This window comes from Scomber japonicus, chromosome 6 (genome assembly GCF_027409825.1).
Source record: "Scomber japonicus isolate fScoJap1 chromosome 6, fScoJap1.pri, whole genome shotgun sequence".
Classification (NCBI taxonomy): Eukaryota; Metazoa; Chordata; class Actinopteri; order Scombriformes; family Scombridae; genus Scomber; species Scomber japonicus.
The window spans coordinates 9,374,440-9,389,646 of record NC_070583.1 but is presented as its reverse complement, the minus strand read 5'-3'; the positions used below and the strand labels follow the sequence as shown (position 1 = coordinate 9,389,646).

At 40.6% G+C, this 15,207-nt stretch overlaps 1 protein-coding gene across 1 annotated transcript in view; it reads left to right on the top strand.

The window, feature by feature from the left end:
* LOC128359798 (calsyntenin-2-like) overlaps positions 1-14,418 on the top strand; it is a 137,623-nt gene extending 123,205 nt beyond the window's left edge. The window contains exons 12-17 of the mRNA XM_053320122.1: positions 4,289-4,500; positions 8,718-8,888; positions 8,980-9,125; positions 10,414-10,537; positions 13,855-14,039; positions 14,194-14,418. Of these exons, the coding sequence (XP_053176097.1) occupies positions 4,289-4,500; positions 8,718-8,888; positions 8,980-9,125; positions 10,414-10,537; positions 13,855-14,039; positions 14,194-14,418 (1,063 nt within the window). The remainder of the gene's footprint in view (positions 1-4,288; positions 4,501-8,717; positions 8,889-8,979; positions 9,126-10,413; positions 10,538-13,854; positions 14,040-14,193) is intronic.
* The last annotated feature ends 789 nt before the right edge of the window (positions 14,419-15,207 follow it).

The following is a 15,207-nucleotide window of genomic DNA, read 5'->3' as shown; positions in this document are numbered from 1 at the left end:
TAACAGTAAATGTTCTCAGTTGTTTTTGAGAGAAGATTGGACTCGTGGGGATTTCTACAGTGCAAGTGTACAGATGACTTTGTGAGCACTAGAATGATATTCTCATTTTAAGATACAGTGCTTGACTATTATATGTTGAATAGAGAAGACTAATGAGTTACTTAAGCCTGTTTTCATTACAATGAATATTCAGATTTCATCTACAGCATAGCAGCAGTTGCAGAGGTGGGGCCGTGTTTAACACCTTTTGGAATGGGATGAAATTGAACAGAGACTGCTGAATAGTTTGCCTCTTTGCCACTTCTGTGTGAGTGTGTTGGCCATTGAAAGTGTATCTGTGACTAGGGTGCAACTTCTGTTCACTGTAGCAAATCTGTGTGTAGCGTTTCGTTGATAACACGGGTGATTTAGCTTCCAATTTGTTGTTTTAGTACTCCATCCAGAACAGACACCAACAGAAAAAGACTCTCCTCCGCTGGGTTAGTTACACTGTGTGAGCCTAAGACATGGCCTCCCGCCATAACACGTGAGCAACTGTTGGAAAAACACTCCCCCGACTACCTGGGACAGTATCCTCACAAATAAACAGCGATGTTAATTCATTCCTCCAAATGCAATTAAAATTGTTTCTTGCTAATAACTGCAATTACTGCAGGCATCAAGAAAATAAAAGTAACCAGTGCTAATCTTTGCAATAGCAATTTTAGCCTCCCTTGTCATATTTCTTTATAATTAAGTTGGACTAGCTCCAAGTGTGTTTGTTTTTTTTCCAGCTCTGCAGGCCGACACAGCATCCGTCTGCCTGCATCTCTGAGTTTGTATCTCCCACTGCTCACAACAATGGCTTAGCGCCCGAACAGCAAGCAGACACACACAGCCGGCACCGGCCGCCGCCACAAGAAAGAGGAGGACAGATTACACGATGCCCTCAAACCCTGGTTTTGTCTGGAACCATAGCTTCAGACAACTGACTGCGGAGGCAATAGTTAGGTTTTCATTCAGCTGTCAAGCAAAGTTTTAAGGGGTTTTTGTTTTAATATTTCAAGAGAGTAGTTGTGAATTTGCATTTCAACGGCAACTGAGTTAAGCTTCTCGATTGTAGAAGTATACCCTTGTCTTAGTTTGTGCTGTAAGACCAAAGAGAAACATTTAAAATGTGAATGGTTAGGGTTAGGGTTAGAGGTGTTGGAATGCTTTTCATTACATTCATAATTATAATAATCTAATTATAGTTGAATTTAATTCAACTTTATTGACCTTTATAGTTTATGTCATATTGTCAGCAACACACAATCTATCATTTCTCACTTTAATATGCACACTAACATCCCTGTTATTAGTCTTATCCTGGTTTTAATCATAGTCAGGATATAACATGATATGTAAGGAACCTGGTCATTCATATCTATGTAGGATTCTAACATTATCCAGATTTCTGATCATCTGCGGAGTGTCTCCAGTTATTGAGGAATATGTATTATCAGTGTCACACTTTTAGCCCACATTATACAGGACAATTTACAATGAAAACTTATATTGCATATCCTCCATGACGCCTACATTAAAATGAGCATCCTAAAACAATTAAAAAGTGTGTTTGACAGCTGAGTGGCTTGAATTGATCCTTGACATTGTGTGTGGGCTCAGTAAGTGGGTTTATTTATTTAACATTGTGTGACACACTTTTAAAGATAGATTTGGCCTCCTTCCTCCACTGTGTTGCCCCTTCAGCTGCTGGTGTCCTAGTTGACCACCTAGCTTGCCTATGCCTAAAAACTGCCCTGGGTAGTACAACCCCAGCAGGCATTGTGTGTATGATGAAAACTCCTCTGAATCTTAAAAGCTACTTTTGAATCTTTTTGCTTTGATGTTCAGCCAAACCACCTCTCCTCTTACGGCCACTTCCTTTAGTTTTTTTTTTTTTCAAATTGTATCAATAAAAATGCACAAAAACTACCCATCTAGAGATGGAGGAAAACATATAGAGAATCAGCATGGATTTATGCATTGGAGCATAGTTTACTTTAGAACGTAGGTGAGAAAATAGCACGTCTGTATCTTATTCAGTGAAGCTTATATACCAGGTTTCCAATGCAGGAAATAAGCTATTCATCATTTCTTTCCTGTAGCTCATTATAGAGCTACAGTGGGGGGAGAAAGCATTGATGTCCCTCCCACTGACATGTTTGTGTACTTGTGTTTTTAGTGAAATGTAAAAACAATAAGCTGTTTGTCCAGCTTTCACGGCTTACACCAACCACCCTCCACCATCACTGCACCCCTTTCTGTCTCTGACCTTTTTTTTATTCTAATGTCTCTTGTTTGCCCTTCTGATAAATGTGAAATCTTCTGTCTTTATGCTGTGTTACATATATATACACGTGTGTGTGTGTGTGTGTGTGCGCTCTCTCTCAGTGTGTGGCTTTGTTTTGAGCTCACAGCTAGCTTGCTCAAGTCCTAGTGAGCCGATATGTGTCCGTCCATTCAAGGTTGCCAGTGGATGCTGTGCATTTAAACACATGCTATCACACGCTGGCAGGCAGGCGGGGAGGCAGACATCCACGTATGAAAACACAGCAAGCGCACTGCAGCAGGTCTGTGTCTGCTGCCTGAGTGCTGGCAGAGCATTTTACCCCTAAATAACACGCACTGTGGTCTGGATGTGGACTTTACCAGCTGCAGTTTTACAGTGGTTTTAGTGTAGCTAAGAGCTCCTGTTGGTGTGGATAAGCTTTATTAGCTGCAGTAATGTTTCACAGTTTTGACATTCTGATGTTGAACACATATTTTACAGCAGCTCTGAACATGAAATGAGGGCCAGAGCTCTTCATTTTTCTTTTAAACAAGTGCTACCCTGTCACCCTTTGGTGCTGTGGATCAACTAGATGGCCCTGACACAGTATAGGGCTCTCTCTTCACAGAATACTGCTTAATGACACTGAACCAGATCAGTCAGAGGATGAAAATAAAGAAATGCCATTCACCACACTGTCATACACTCCTGAAAGCCAGCTTACACTGAGATGAGACAGTGTGTTTGATATTTGTGCAAGGTTGTGGCCATTGTAATGGTACCCTGGTGGTATCCCTCTGTATTTTCAATGTTACTGACAAGTGTATGAGAGAACAATCACACAACATCCACAGGAGAGGAAACTGTATTTGAGTTCTTAAAATGACAATACAGCTGCTAATCAACATGTGTGATATGAGACAGTATTGTATGTACCCATACATAAGTTTATTGAAAGTAAGACCAAGTCAAAGAATTGCATAAAATAGTTATACTATGAAAAGAATATCAGTGATACCTTACTGTTTTTATATACATACAAATTACAAACCATCTCTTTCCAGTAGGCATAAATGGTCCAGATTAAAGGAATAGTTTGACATTTTGGGAAATATACTTATTTGCTTTCTTGCCAATAGTTTCATGAGATTATCAATAGCACTCTCCCATCTGTATGTTAAATATGGCAGTATAACTAACAGGTGATTAGCTTAGCTTAGCATAACACTGGAAACAGGAGGAAACCGCTAACCTAGCTCTGTCCAAGCACTTCTACCGTAAACTAATTAACATGGTATATCTACTTTACTACTTACCTAAATGTAAACACATCCATTTGTGATTATCTTGGTAGTTATGCTGGAAATATTCTGAATATTAAACTGATCATTTCAAACCAGGTTGAACTTGGTTGAAATGTAGTAGGGTTGTTTTTTTCTCCATAACTATATTTCTAATGTAATGACTATATTTCAACATGAAGCAAGTTAAAACGTTGTTACTGAAATGCTGTTGAAAGGAATTGATTAAACTTGAACATCTTTTATTTTGATCAGCAAATATTTGAGTTATATAAATATTTTGAATGTCAAAACTAATCCTTTAAAACAAGGTTGACCTTGGTTGAAACAAAGGTGTTGTTAGGGTTTATTTTTTCATCTCCATAGCAACAGTTCTTTCAAAAGAATTTCAACATTAAGCAAGTTGAAACTTTGTTACTGAAATGCTGTTGAAAGAAGATAGCCCAATATTATATATCTTTTGACCTGCAAATAATCAAGAACATACAATATTATATGTTAGGGGAGAGCTTTACACAACTTTCAATCTCACTCTTCTTGTTAACATGAGACCTACATCTGATGCTAATCCAAGCTGTGTTGAGGTGTTGGTAACATCAAAACCCAACCAAGCAACACCAGCCCACTACCAGCAGCGTCACCTTGATTTTTCACCTCTCACTCACCCGCTTTTCTTCACCTCTCTTATCTCCAGGTGTTTTGGTGAAGATACTTGTATTACCATTCCTGACATTGATGCAGTGGTGATGGTGCTGCAGCCCAGTGAGCCCAGGATAACCATCACTGGAGTGGAAAGACTGAGCCGGCCTGCTTCTGACCTCGGGGTGTCAGGAGGCATAGCACTGTTCCAGGATCTTCACATCATCAGCACAGTCACCAGGGCAGACGCCAATGCACATCACACAGGTATAAACTCCTACACCTCATATATGGTGGTAATATATGCAGTGTCAAAGGTGTTCGTATTAGCACAGTGATCCAGTCATAGCACTAAAAGCAAGTGAAATAAATCTATATTAAGTGAATCACCTCTGAGATAGTTCACATGCTGGTGTGAGCAGCAATAAACCTCGCTACCCATTGAGCATGTTACAAGTAGATGGGAAGCCAGCGAGGGATCAGTACCTCATTGCAGGTTTGGGGTTGTACTGATGGAGGAAATTTACTCCCTTCCGTCGTCACGTTTACCTGACATATGATTTTAAACTGAGAGGAAAACAGAAAAGAAAAAAAAGAAGCTGGTATACTGAATTTTTTAGTTACAAGTCAATTTTCAAATATGACATATTTAAGGTTAAAGCTATATTTTAGTCACTTTATCTACTTTTGAATCTACAAACAGTAAAATTGCAATAAAATAGGTATCTTAATGTATTTACAGGGTAGTTTCCAAGTAAGCAATAAGCTTATAATTCAAAAAGCTCAGTGTATCTCACAAAGTGGAAGATGCCTTCCCGCAGGTAGAAATCTGTCTTAACTAAATATTTCAGCAGCCTTTCATATTGATAATGTGTTCAGTCATTCATGAAGTCCCATAGCCTATGCAGTGCCACCTGCCTCGCTATCAAAACAAACCTTCAGAGAAAACAGAACATTTCGCAACGCCTCATGAGACTGCAAATCAGCAGCATCTGGTCGGCACGCACCGTGAACTGAAGAAAACAAAAAGTTGTGCTTTTGCTCTCACGCTGACAAATTCCCTAACTTGGTGTGAGTAAAGGTTATCAAAACTCCAATCAAGTAGGTGCTTGTGAGCCCATTTAAATCACAAATAGAACATATGTCACAACCGTGCATATCTACATATATCTACTTATTTGTCCGCTGTGTATTTGCACCAAATGTGGCAGAAGACTTTTCTGCTGGGTGTTTGCACCAGAGGTGGCAGAAGTATTCAGAGACGTTACCTAATTTAAAAACAGTTGTACAACAATGTAAAACTGGTAAAAGTGGAACAAGTCCTTTATCAAATGTTCGCTTAAAATCACAATAAATCAGAAGTACGAGCATCTATATCTTGAGCTGTTAATTAAGTTTCAGATTTGATTGAATATCTCCAGAATAGGCATTGCTAAGCAATATGAAGCTCTAGAGGACTGTTGGCCTCCACTCACACCTCCCTGACCCCAATGGTGAGGTCAAGAGGAGATGGCCGACTCTGTAATTAATGACTAGACGTCAACCACGTTCTTTAAACAGTGTTTTTGCTAACTGAGATCCAAACACAAACCTTTGACCTAAAATCACTATGCTAGCTGCTATGACCCACAAAATAACAGTTCAATTTATATGATAGATGATCGGCGATGTTAGTGAATCACTCCCAATCAGATTTGACTGGATACATTTACAACCACCGCAGAATTCAAGATGAGAATGAATGAGAGTTATATATGTTATAAACTGAAGCATGTATGTAAAATCTTATTGTGCAAAGACTAAAAACTGTAGCTTTCATATAAATGAAGTATAAGTATAATATTTCCCATTGAGTATCCCATTCCTATTGAGTACAAGTACCTAATAATTGAGCTTACAGTACTTGAGTGAATATAAACTATTAGATACACTTCAACACTGGTATGCACATACAGCTATACTGTACCACCTCCTCAGATACAGTTGAGGATAAGCACCCATTCTCACCAGCAGTAATCTGCTGTGTAAGCTAGAGCCTTTTGTACCATGCAACTCTGCTGGCCTTGCCAATATGTTGAGTCAATTTCGAGCAGCAGAGCCTCTCAGAGTCCATCCAGATCCATAGGTATAAGCTCCCCCACTTCCACCATTCCATCTCCTATCTGTCCCTATGGAAATACAGACCCCCTCCTGCTGAGTAAGACCTGCACCTACCAGGCCACTGATTCATCGGGTCGCCTGCCTTGACCAGCAGCAAATGAGTATGACATTTAAATCTCAGCAGCTCCACTCTCATCCAGCAATCTGACCACCGAGGCAGGAACGGCCCGATTTGGCTCAGCTCGCCCCGGCTGCTCGCAGCCAATTAGGAACAGACAAACAGAGCGAGGGAGGTTTTAGCCTTCCATTGTGTGTAATGCAGCGGAGGAAGAAGAGCATAAAGTGGCATTGCTTTCAGGAGTCGGTGGAGCTCTTTCTGCTGGTGAAATAGAGACTGCAGCTGGGGGGGAGAGATTAGCCGGAAGCCAGAGAGAGACACAGAAAGAAAGAGAGCAGAGATGGAGAGTGTGTGTGTTCTGAAGTTCCATAATGAGCAGATTTTGTGTTCTCTCAGGGCTTAAAGGATTCGAGATAAATCGCATATTTCTTTTGCAGGACATGCAATAAGTTTCTTTTTGGACCCTGTTAATCACCCCCTCACCCTCTGCCATGCTTTGTCCCTCTCTGCCATTCATTTGTCTTTTTATGTAGCCTGCTCAGCACTGCCTCATTCCACTCTCCAACCCACAGTATCTTGTCTAGGCTTATTCTGATAACTTTAATCAAAGCCAAGGTCATTACCTTGTCATATTTAATTCTCAACATTGTGACCATGGTCATTTTCTGTTCCCTCTCTCCTCTTCCGCTTGGTGTATGGGTTTTTCTTTCGCTGCCCAGTCCTTTTGCACTCAGTGGGTCTACCTCCATCATCTCCTTTCTATTCTTTGTGATTCTGTTTATTAACTTTTCATTTGAGAGATGAAGAATTTGTTATTTCTTGGCATGTAGTCGTGTAGTGTAACTAAGCACAAGTAGAGAAGAGTCATAAAGTCAGCAAATTGAAACGTCTATCCTACGCATACTAACATTAGCTACAATAAGCTAGTTGTCAAAGACCAAGTAAGGCTTTAGCAGCGTAACTCCGAAGCATATTGAACTGAGTGGCACTATATTTTATTGCTTATGAGTTCAACTTTTCATTTGTGAGATGAATAATTTGTGCAGCAACAGAAAATAAGCAGTTGTATGAAAACAGATATCTAGGGTTACATTACACTAGTTGGTTTTACAGTATGTCTTCATTGTTATTAATAGAAATATGTTTGGCCACTTGGGGGCAGAATAACTGATAAAAAGCTGAAAAACACACAGCTATGCCTTTTCATTACCTTACATGCTAGCAAACACTTGCCTGGTTAAAAATACAGCAGATTACAGAGTATCATTAAAATTCATTGTTTTTATCCTGCCAACTGGTGGATATAAATCTGGTATTCATTCAGTTTACTCTTGAGGGAAATAACTGCCTCTTTAGCTGCTAAGCTAGCGTGCAGCACCAAACAGCTTTTTTTTGCCGAAAACAGCTGCCTGCTGCTGACGATCAAACAATGAGCTACAACAACTGCAAAAGCTACTCCCTCTTCTCTCCAACTTATATTTATGCTCCCCCCCTTCCAAACACACACACACACACACACACACACACGCACACACACACACACACACTGTATCTGTCTCTCTCCATAGGGAGGCTGTTAAATGGGCATAGCTGGTTCCCTCCCTAGGGAGTGTACAGTTAGGGAGAAGGATGGGTAGCAGTGAGAGGTGGAGGATGATGCTTAACAGACTGTTGAAGAGCCCCAGCAGCCACCCAGTACTGCTGTGATGGGAGCTGTCTGAGGATACTTGTTACCACAGCAGATCATGGCAGTGTCTGTGTTCGGAGGCTTGACGGGTAATTGGAGTCTTGGACTAGAAGTAGGTGTGTTGTGTCCTGTGCCGTTTGAATTATGGCTCTTCAAAGTGTGCAGGGTCTAGTCCCAGAACTGTCTCGGCATGATGGAGCAGCACTAGAAACAGCAATTAGACGGTCATGTAAGGGTTAAGGATCCTTTTTACACCGCACACGTTTGAAACAATTGATCAGATTGATGGTATTGGTGCCTTTAATTAGATGAGAACAAAGGCATCTGTACTAAACCAACCTCTCTGACATGCCTAAAAATGGGGTCTTCCAAGAGAACTGCAGCACAGTTTATTAGAAGTCAGAACATCAACTGAACTATAAATAGAGAATGACCTCAAAAAACAAATTATTTCCATCAGTTATTTGTGGTTGGAAAGTCTGGAATAAAAAACTGATGGCAAACTGAAGCTTAGTTACATGCATCGGAGAATGAATTACAGCAAATTGTGTGTGTGTGTGTGTGTGTGTTTGTGTGTAGCACGTCGATCTGGGGTGCTGGAGGAGATTATTCATAACTTGGACTACTGTGATATTCTGGTGTTGGGGGAGGAGCTGAGGCCAGAGAAAGAGTCCCTCCAACTGAAACGCAGCGTTCTGCTGGGAAAACACCTGGACGCCACAAACTCCACCTCCGGCATGTCCATATACGGTAGGTTACTATAGTTACCGTATCAAGTCTTCAACAAGTCTCCCTCTAGCTTGTTCTTCTGTTCATCTGCTGGCTCCACCTCCCTTCACAGGTGTGGACTCCATGTCCAACTATGAGCAGGTGATCCGAGAGGTGCGCTACTATAACTGGCAGCCTGGACAGTTAACAGAGAGAAGGTTTCGCCTCACATGCTCAGAGCTCAATGGACGCTACACCAGCAACGAGTTCAACCTGGAGGTCAGTGTGCAATGCTACAGCTTCATCGATAAGGAACCAATATTTAGTATCTTCACCTATCAATAACCGTTGCAGTATTAATCCGTTATCATGTGTAAAAGTGTGTAATCAATGATACTGCCACATATCTACAATATTTGAGATTGATGAAACTGAAGATTTTTAGAAAAGGTATTTTAGGTTATGAAAATTTTTTTAATAGTCTCTAATTAAAAAAATGTCTCTAATTGAGGTCCCAATATCATTTAGCTGCATGTAATGTTTCAAACTGCCAGGTACGTCCAACAACCTACTAAGTAGCAAGCAGCAATAAAGTATTGGATTACATAGTGTATATGTGCAAATAAGAAACCATCTTCAAAAAACCATTAATATCACTGATAGTAATATTCACCAGCGGTCATGCTCTATGCTGCTTCCTACAGACAACTTGACCAAAGTGACTGAGCTGATTCAACTCAGGTCTCTGGCAACGCTTTCACTTTGAGAACAAATTTAAAAATGACCCTCTGAAGGTATGCCAGCAGCAGCACTTTCACCCTCAGTGGCAAAACCATCCAAAACGACTTTAGATTCTCTTTATACAGATATATGCAGGAATTTAACTGAGAACACAATTTTTCCACTGAGTTTAATGAAAAGTTTGTGATGGAAACTTTATGAAAAACCTGTGTATTTCCAACCAAGTCAATGTCAATCTTTTAGTTAAAACCTGCATCACTGTAAAACAAACACCGTTGTCAGCAGCTAGACACACCTTCATATCCTAGTTCAATATATCAAAAAACATAGAACACTTCACTTTCCTGTACAGCTCTGCATCTGAGCAGCCCCACAGTGAACCAGACTTCTCTGGCAGGTGGAAACTCTCGACCTGTAATACACTGTTTTTACTTTGTGATCACTGCCAAAATCAATTCAATGTGTCAGCTATCTACTGTTTGTGTCCTTCCCTAGTCTGACTTATTTATGCATTCTCTGATGTTAACTCGGAGAGTACAAAATGTCTCGCCGCTCGCTGAGGTTGTTTAATGTTTCACCTCCCTGTACTGAGTTGACCCTGTCCCCCCAAAAGGCATGAACACACTCACTTTTCCATTTCTCCCAGACTCTCTTTTTTTTTAATCCTAGACTCTAAGGCTGCATTTTATTCAGTCTGGAAACTTCCATTTGTATAAGTCGAGGCAAGTTTAAGTTGTCTGGAGGGAAATACTGGGACTGTAAAATTTGAACTGTTCACTGTATTTTTACAAGATTATCACGTCTACTTCATCCATTCCCGTTCCAGGTGAGCGTGCTCCACAGTTCAGAGGCCGGGGAACACATCAGTCACATGGTGGCTCCTCCTCAGTACATGCAGATGGTCCACCATCCATCCATGATTCATGATCTGTACCCCAGCCACAGCTCAGGTAAGAAAAGTGTTCTCTTTAAATAAGCTGATATACATATCATGTAAATATCTTAACATGTCCAATACTTTGTTTCATTTCATTTAAATTCCTGCAAAACGCATGACATTCCCTCAGCTGCACACAAAGAGCTTTAGAGCCTATTAGCAAATGTTAGCACGCAAACATGCTGAACTAGTATGATAAATATTATAGCTGCTAAACATCAGAATGTTAGTATTGTCATTGTGAGCATGCTGATGTTAGTGTTAAGCTCAAAACACAGCTGGGGTTAAGTACATCCATACTCATACATACTGAATCTTAACAATCCAACACATCTAGATAGAAGTCTGAGTTTTAAAGGGTGTTCAAAATCAGTGAAGGCTTTTTCTTCTTTCTTTCTTTTTTAAATTCACCTTTTTCCAGCTGAGTTGATCAACCATACAAGAGGAGAGACTGCACAAGATAATGCACATATGCCAATTTCTCCACTGACAATAGTTCTATTCAGTACTCCAGAATGTAATGTACAGTAACCACAACATACAGTGCATGTGATGCTGTGAGCAAGAGCCATGAAAAAAGTGAATTTACAGAATGTAACTAAGCAATTTGAAAAGGATCGAGCTCAAATTAGTGATGCAAGATATGGCAATATCTGAAAGTGGAATTTTGCTTCTGAGTGACTACAAAACTGTGTTCCACTTTCTTTTGGGAAATCACAAATGTGAAGAAGGAAAAAATGTAGCAAATGACTTGGCAAAAAAACTGATAGGCACTTTGGAGTAAATTAGAGTACTCAGAGGAAAACCTCACAGACAGTAGGAGGGGTACAGGAGCTTTTTTCCTAACTGCTGATCCACCGCCGTACCCCAAAAGAAAAAAGAAAAAAAGAGCCTGTGAAGAGCTTTTTATGTCATCTATCCATCCAGGGTAAACATGGTTAGATCCTAGGGAACACTCGCTTTAGCTTTCTAGTTTGTTTATCGTACTGTTCATCCTGCTGCCGCTCTCACACAGCGATCCACAGTGGAAAAGAGCATGTAAACGGCTCTTCTTGAATGATGTACCACACTTATCCGCCTCTCTCTTAGTGCATATGAGTGATCTGAAGTAAAAGAGAACATGGTGAGGAGGAGACATTGGTCTTAATCTACCACACGAGATTTAATTATTCATCACACTTTAATGGATTCTATTTAGTCCTGGAGAGTTCAGTGGCCAATGCTGCTAACAGCCGAGAGACTCGAGGGGAGTGTGTGTATGTGTGTGTGTGTGCGTGCCTGTGTGTGTGTGTGTGTGTGTGTGTGTGAAAAGGAGGTCAGAGGAGCACAGAGGGTGGTTCTAAAGAGATTTCCAGTTGTAGTTGCAGTTATGACAGGTTTTAGCACGTGGGGATGTTCCAGATCATATCACGCTGTATGTAGAGAACAAAGTGGAGGCGGGAAACGTCAGGGTGGGTGTGTGTGTGTGTGTGTGCGTGCATGCAAACACTCACCCAACTTACTTAGAGGGGTTGCATGTAGCTTCACTGCGAGGAAGATCAAAGGCCGTGGATTTAGTGTGAAAATCTAGGGAACTAGAGTGAATCGAATGATCATCTGAAGAGTCCTCTGTGAGTCTCACTCTCATTAAACACACACACACGCTCACACCAACTGGGACTAGAGGAGAGAGGGCAGGCACAGAGAAGTCGTGTTATTTCAGTAGGCTGGAGATCAGAGCAGAAGAAATAAACATTTTAGATCAAGAGAAATCCCTCAGTGTGTGTTGTGGTTATGGTACTAAATAGGGTTTATCTGTGGCTTACTCTCAGCTATCCGTTCAATTCCTCAAGTTTCTCCAGCTTTAATATGTCAGTTTTCAGTTTTTATTCAAACCAGCAGGCCTTTTAACCAAAGGTTTCAACATTCAGAGAGTTATTGTGCTTTCATCGGTACACTAGAGGCTGTGAGACTTGCTGAACTGTGCCAATTTAAAAAAATTTAAGGTTTCCGTTTTTTTTTCTCCAGGCTCCATTAGTTGAAATACAGAGCAAAGATCAGGAAAAACGCAGCTGCAGTCTAGCACTTTTTTCCTGCAAATGTGTCTTTTACTGATGGCAGAGTAAGTTAAAAGGTCGAGTTAAGGCTCATTTTGTCAGTTTCTGAAATAATTTGTTTATTACGAACACCAAGCTAAAACTACTGCACTTGTACAGCCCTGCAATATATCCTACCTTTTCCTGGAGGTTGTAAACTGTTAATAGAGGTATTAATAGAGAGGTATTATAGAGGATTTCCATGTTGAGATGGTTCAATCTTAACTAACATGGTGGACAGACTAATGTGATAGGATGAACACAGTAGGTATCATAACATACAACAGAAAACTTCAATTACATTACGTAGCCAAAAAACTATACAAATCAACTTCAACCTGCATATCCTTGTTTCTTTTGACCACTAGGGGGCAGTCAAGTTATAAATTGATAGGGTGAACGCATTAGTAGAAAGATGCATGAAGCTTTTTCACTGAAAAAAAGAAAAACATCTGGAAATGAGGCCGATGAGAGCCATCAGACTCAAGCAAAACAATGAGCTAAAAAGAATGTAATATGCTCTGTAGAGCTGAGAGAAACTGCAGGTTTGGATTATAATTCTCTTTCACATAACTTTACAAGTGATCTTATTCATTGCTAATACAAAAAATAGACTAGTGCAGCTTTAAAAGGACCAAAAATAAATAGTGTGAATAAATGGAACCTGGATAGTATCGACATAAAAGAACAAAGAAAACAGGCCACTATTGCATAAAACTTACACTCAGTGGGTTGTAGCAATAATCAAAGATTACAATAACAGCAGGAAGTCCATCTGCAATAACATGAGAAAAAAAAATCAATAAGCTCACATGAAGGCAATTGTAATATCAAAGGGATGAGAACTATAAAAGCTGTTGAAGACACTCACCTACAGCAACATGAGAAATAACGATGAGTCATCTGTCACACAATACAAGTCACAGCATTACAACTGTGGGTGTGGAGTTTGAAAGATGAAGGCATTTGACAGGCACGTATGGTCTAATGAAAGATGCTATTGAATTGCATTATGGGAAGTGTAGTTTTGGACTTTGACCTGTACTAGGAATTCAAAGTCAGGATATCTGGGCCACTGCTATATCCATTTTTTCTCTTGCAGATCACGCAGCTTCATGGTGAAGATTAATTTATAACATATGAATCCAAACATGTTGAAAATGAGGCTTATGTGATGAAGGTCTACTAAAGTCAGTCATAGTTACACCTGGTCTTATTGAGGCTGATTTTGTCTTTTCACTCCTCTTGTTCTCAGGTGTGCCGAGTGCTGCCACAGTGGTAATTGTAATGTGTATCGCCGCCCTGGTGGTGGTGGTGGTGCTTGGCATCTACCGCATCCACCTTACCCACCAGCAGGAGGTCAAGCTGGCCGAGACGACCAAAGGGGCGGATGAGACCTGGGACGACTCGGCTCTGACGATCACAGTTAACCCAATGGAGGTAAGAGAGTGGGGGAGGAAGAAAGGAGGATAGATTAGAAGAATAGAGAATGTGGAAGGATGCTTCCAGGGAGGGGAATATGGGGATAGATGAGATGAACTCAGTGTTAGTGACTGGAATATCTACAAGAAACTCTGAATATTTCTCACCTCAGAACCTGGAAGAGCCCCAGGCTGCAGAAGAAGAAGCCAGCGAGGAGGAAGAGGAGGAGGAGGACGACGACGACGAAGAAGAGGAAGACGAGGATGAAGAGGAGGAGGATGACATCACTAGTGCCGAGTCAGACGACAGCGAGGAGGAAGTGGACGTCCAGCTACCCAGGATCCAGCGCCAGAGCAAGAGGGGCCAAAACTGGAACAAAACAACAATATCTTATTGAAACACACACACGCACACACACACACACACACACACACACACACACACACACACACACACACACAGGCACTGACACACAAACACACTCATTGTACAACACGTCCAGACTGAAACCTCGAATCAGATGGTTGACACAAAAAAGACTCTCTTATATGTGATGCTCTAAAAATGAGGTAATATCTCCCCCTACTGGAAGATGAGACCAAAACACACACAAACACACACACACACACACACACACACACACACACATACAAAGATTAAACCTGAGCCTTGTCAGAAACAGTTTTATACTGAAAAAAATTCAGCTGATAAGAGATAATACAACACTAGAACTGTTCATCAATCAAATGACTTCTTAAAAAAGGGACAGCTCGCTAAATTTAGGACATTCCCTGAGAGATGTTTTTCCCTCAAATGATCTCTCCACACCACACACACCCACAGTCTTTAACTAAATAATGTCGTGTGAATCCCCCTTTCTGTCAATCAAACCCTGCACCATACATTCAGTTTGACGTATCCAATCCCACAGTGCGATTTCTGATGTCCCGTGATAAATGCAAAACAGTCTTTATTTAAGAAAACTGAGTTGCAAAAGTAAAGAAACTGAGACTATTTTTTGGTTTGTATACTTCATGTTATTTATCAGTCTTTATTCTAGCGAAGCCAGGTGATTTTACAGAAATAGCATATTTTCAATGGTACTCAAAAACAAACAAAACAAAAAATGATGATGATCGGTGTGCTACTGCAGACGTCGTGTTGAACTAGCCGAGGGGTTTGAGTT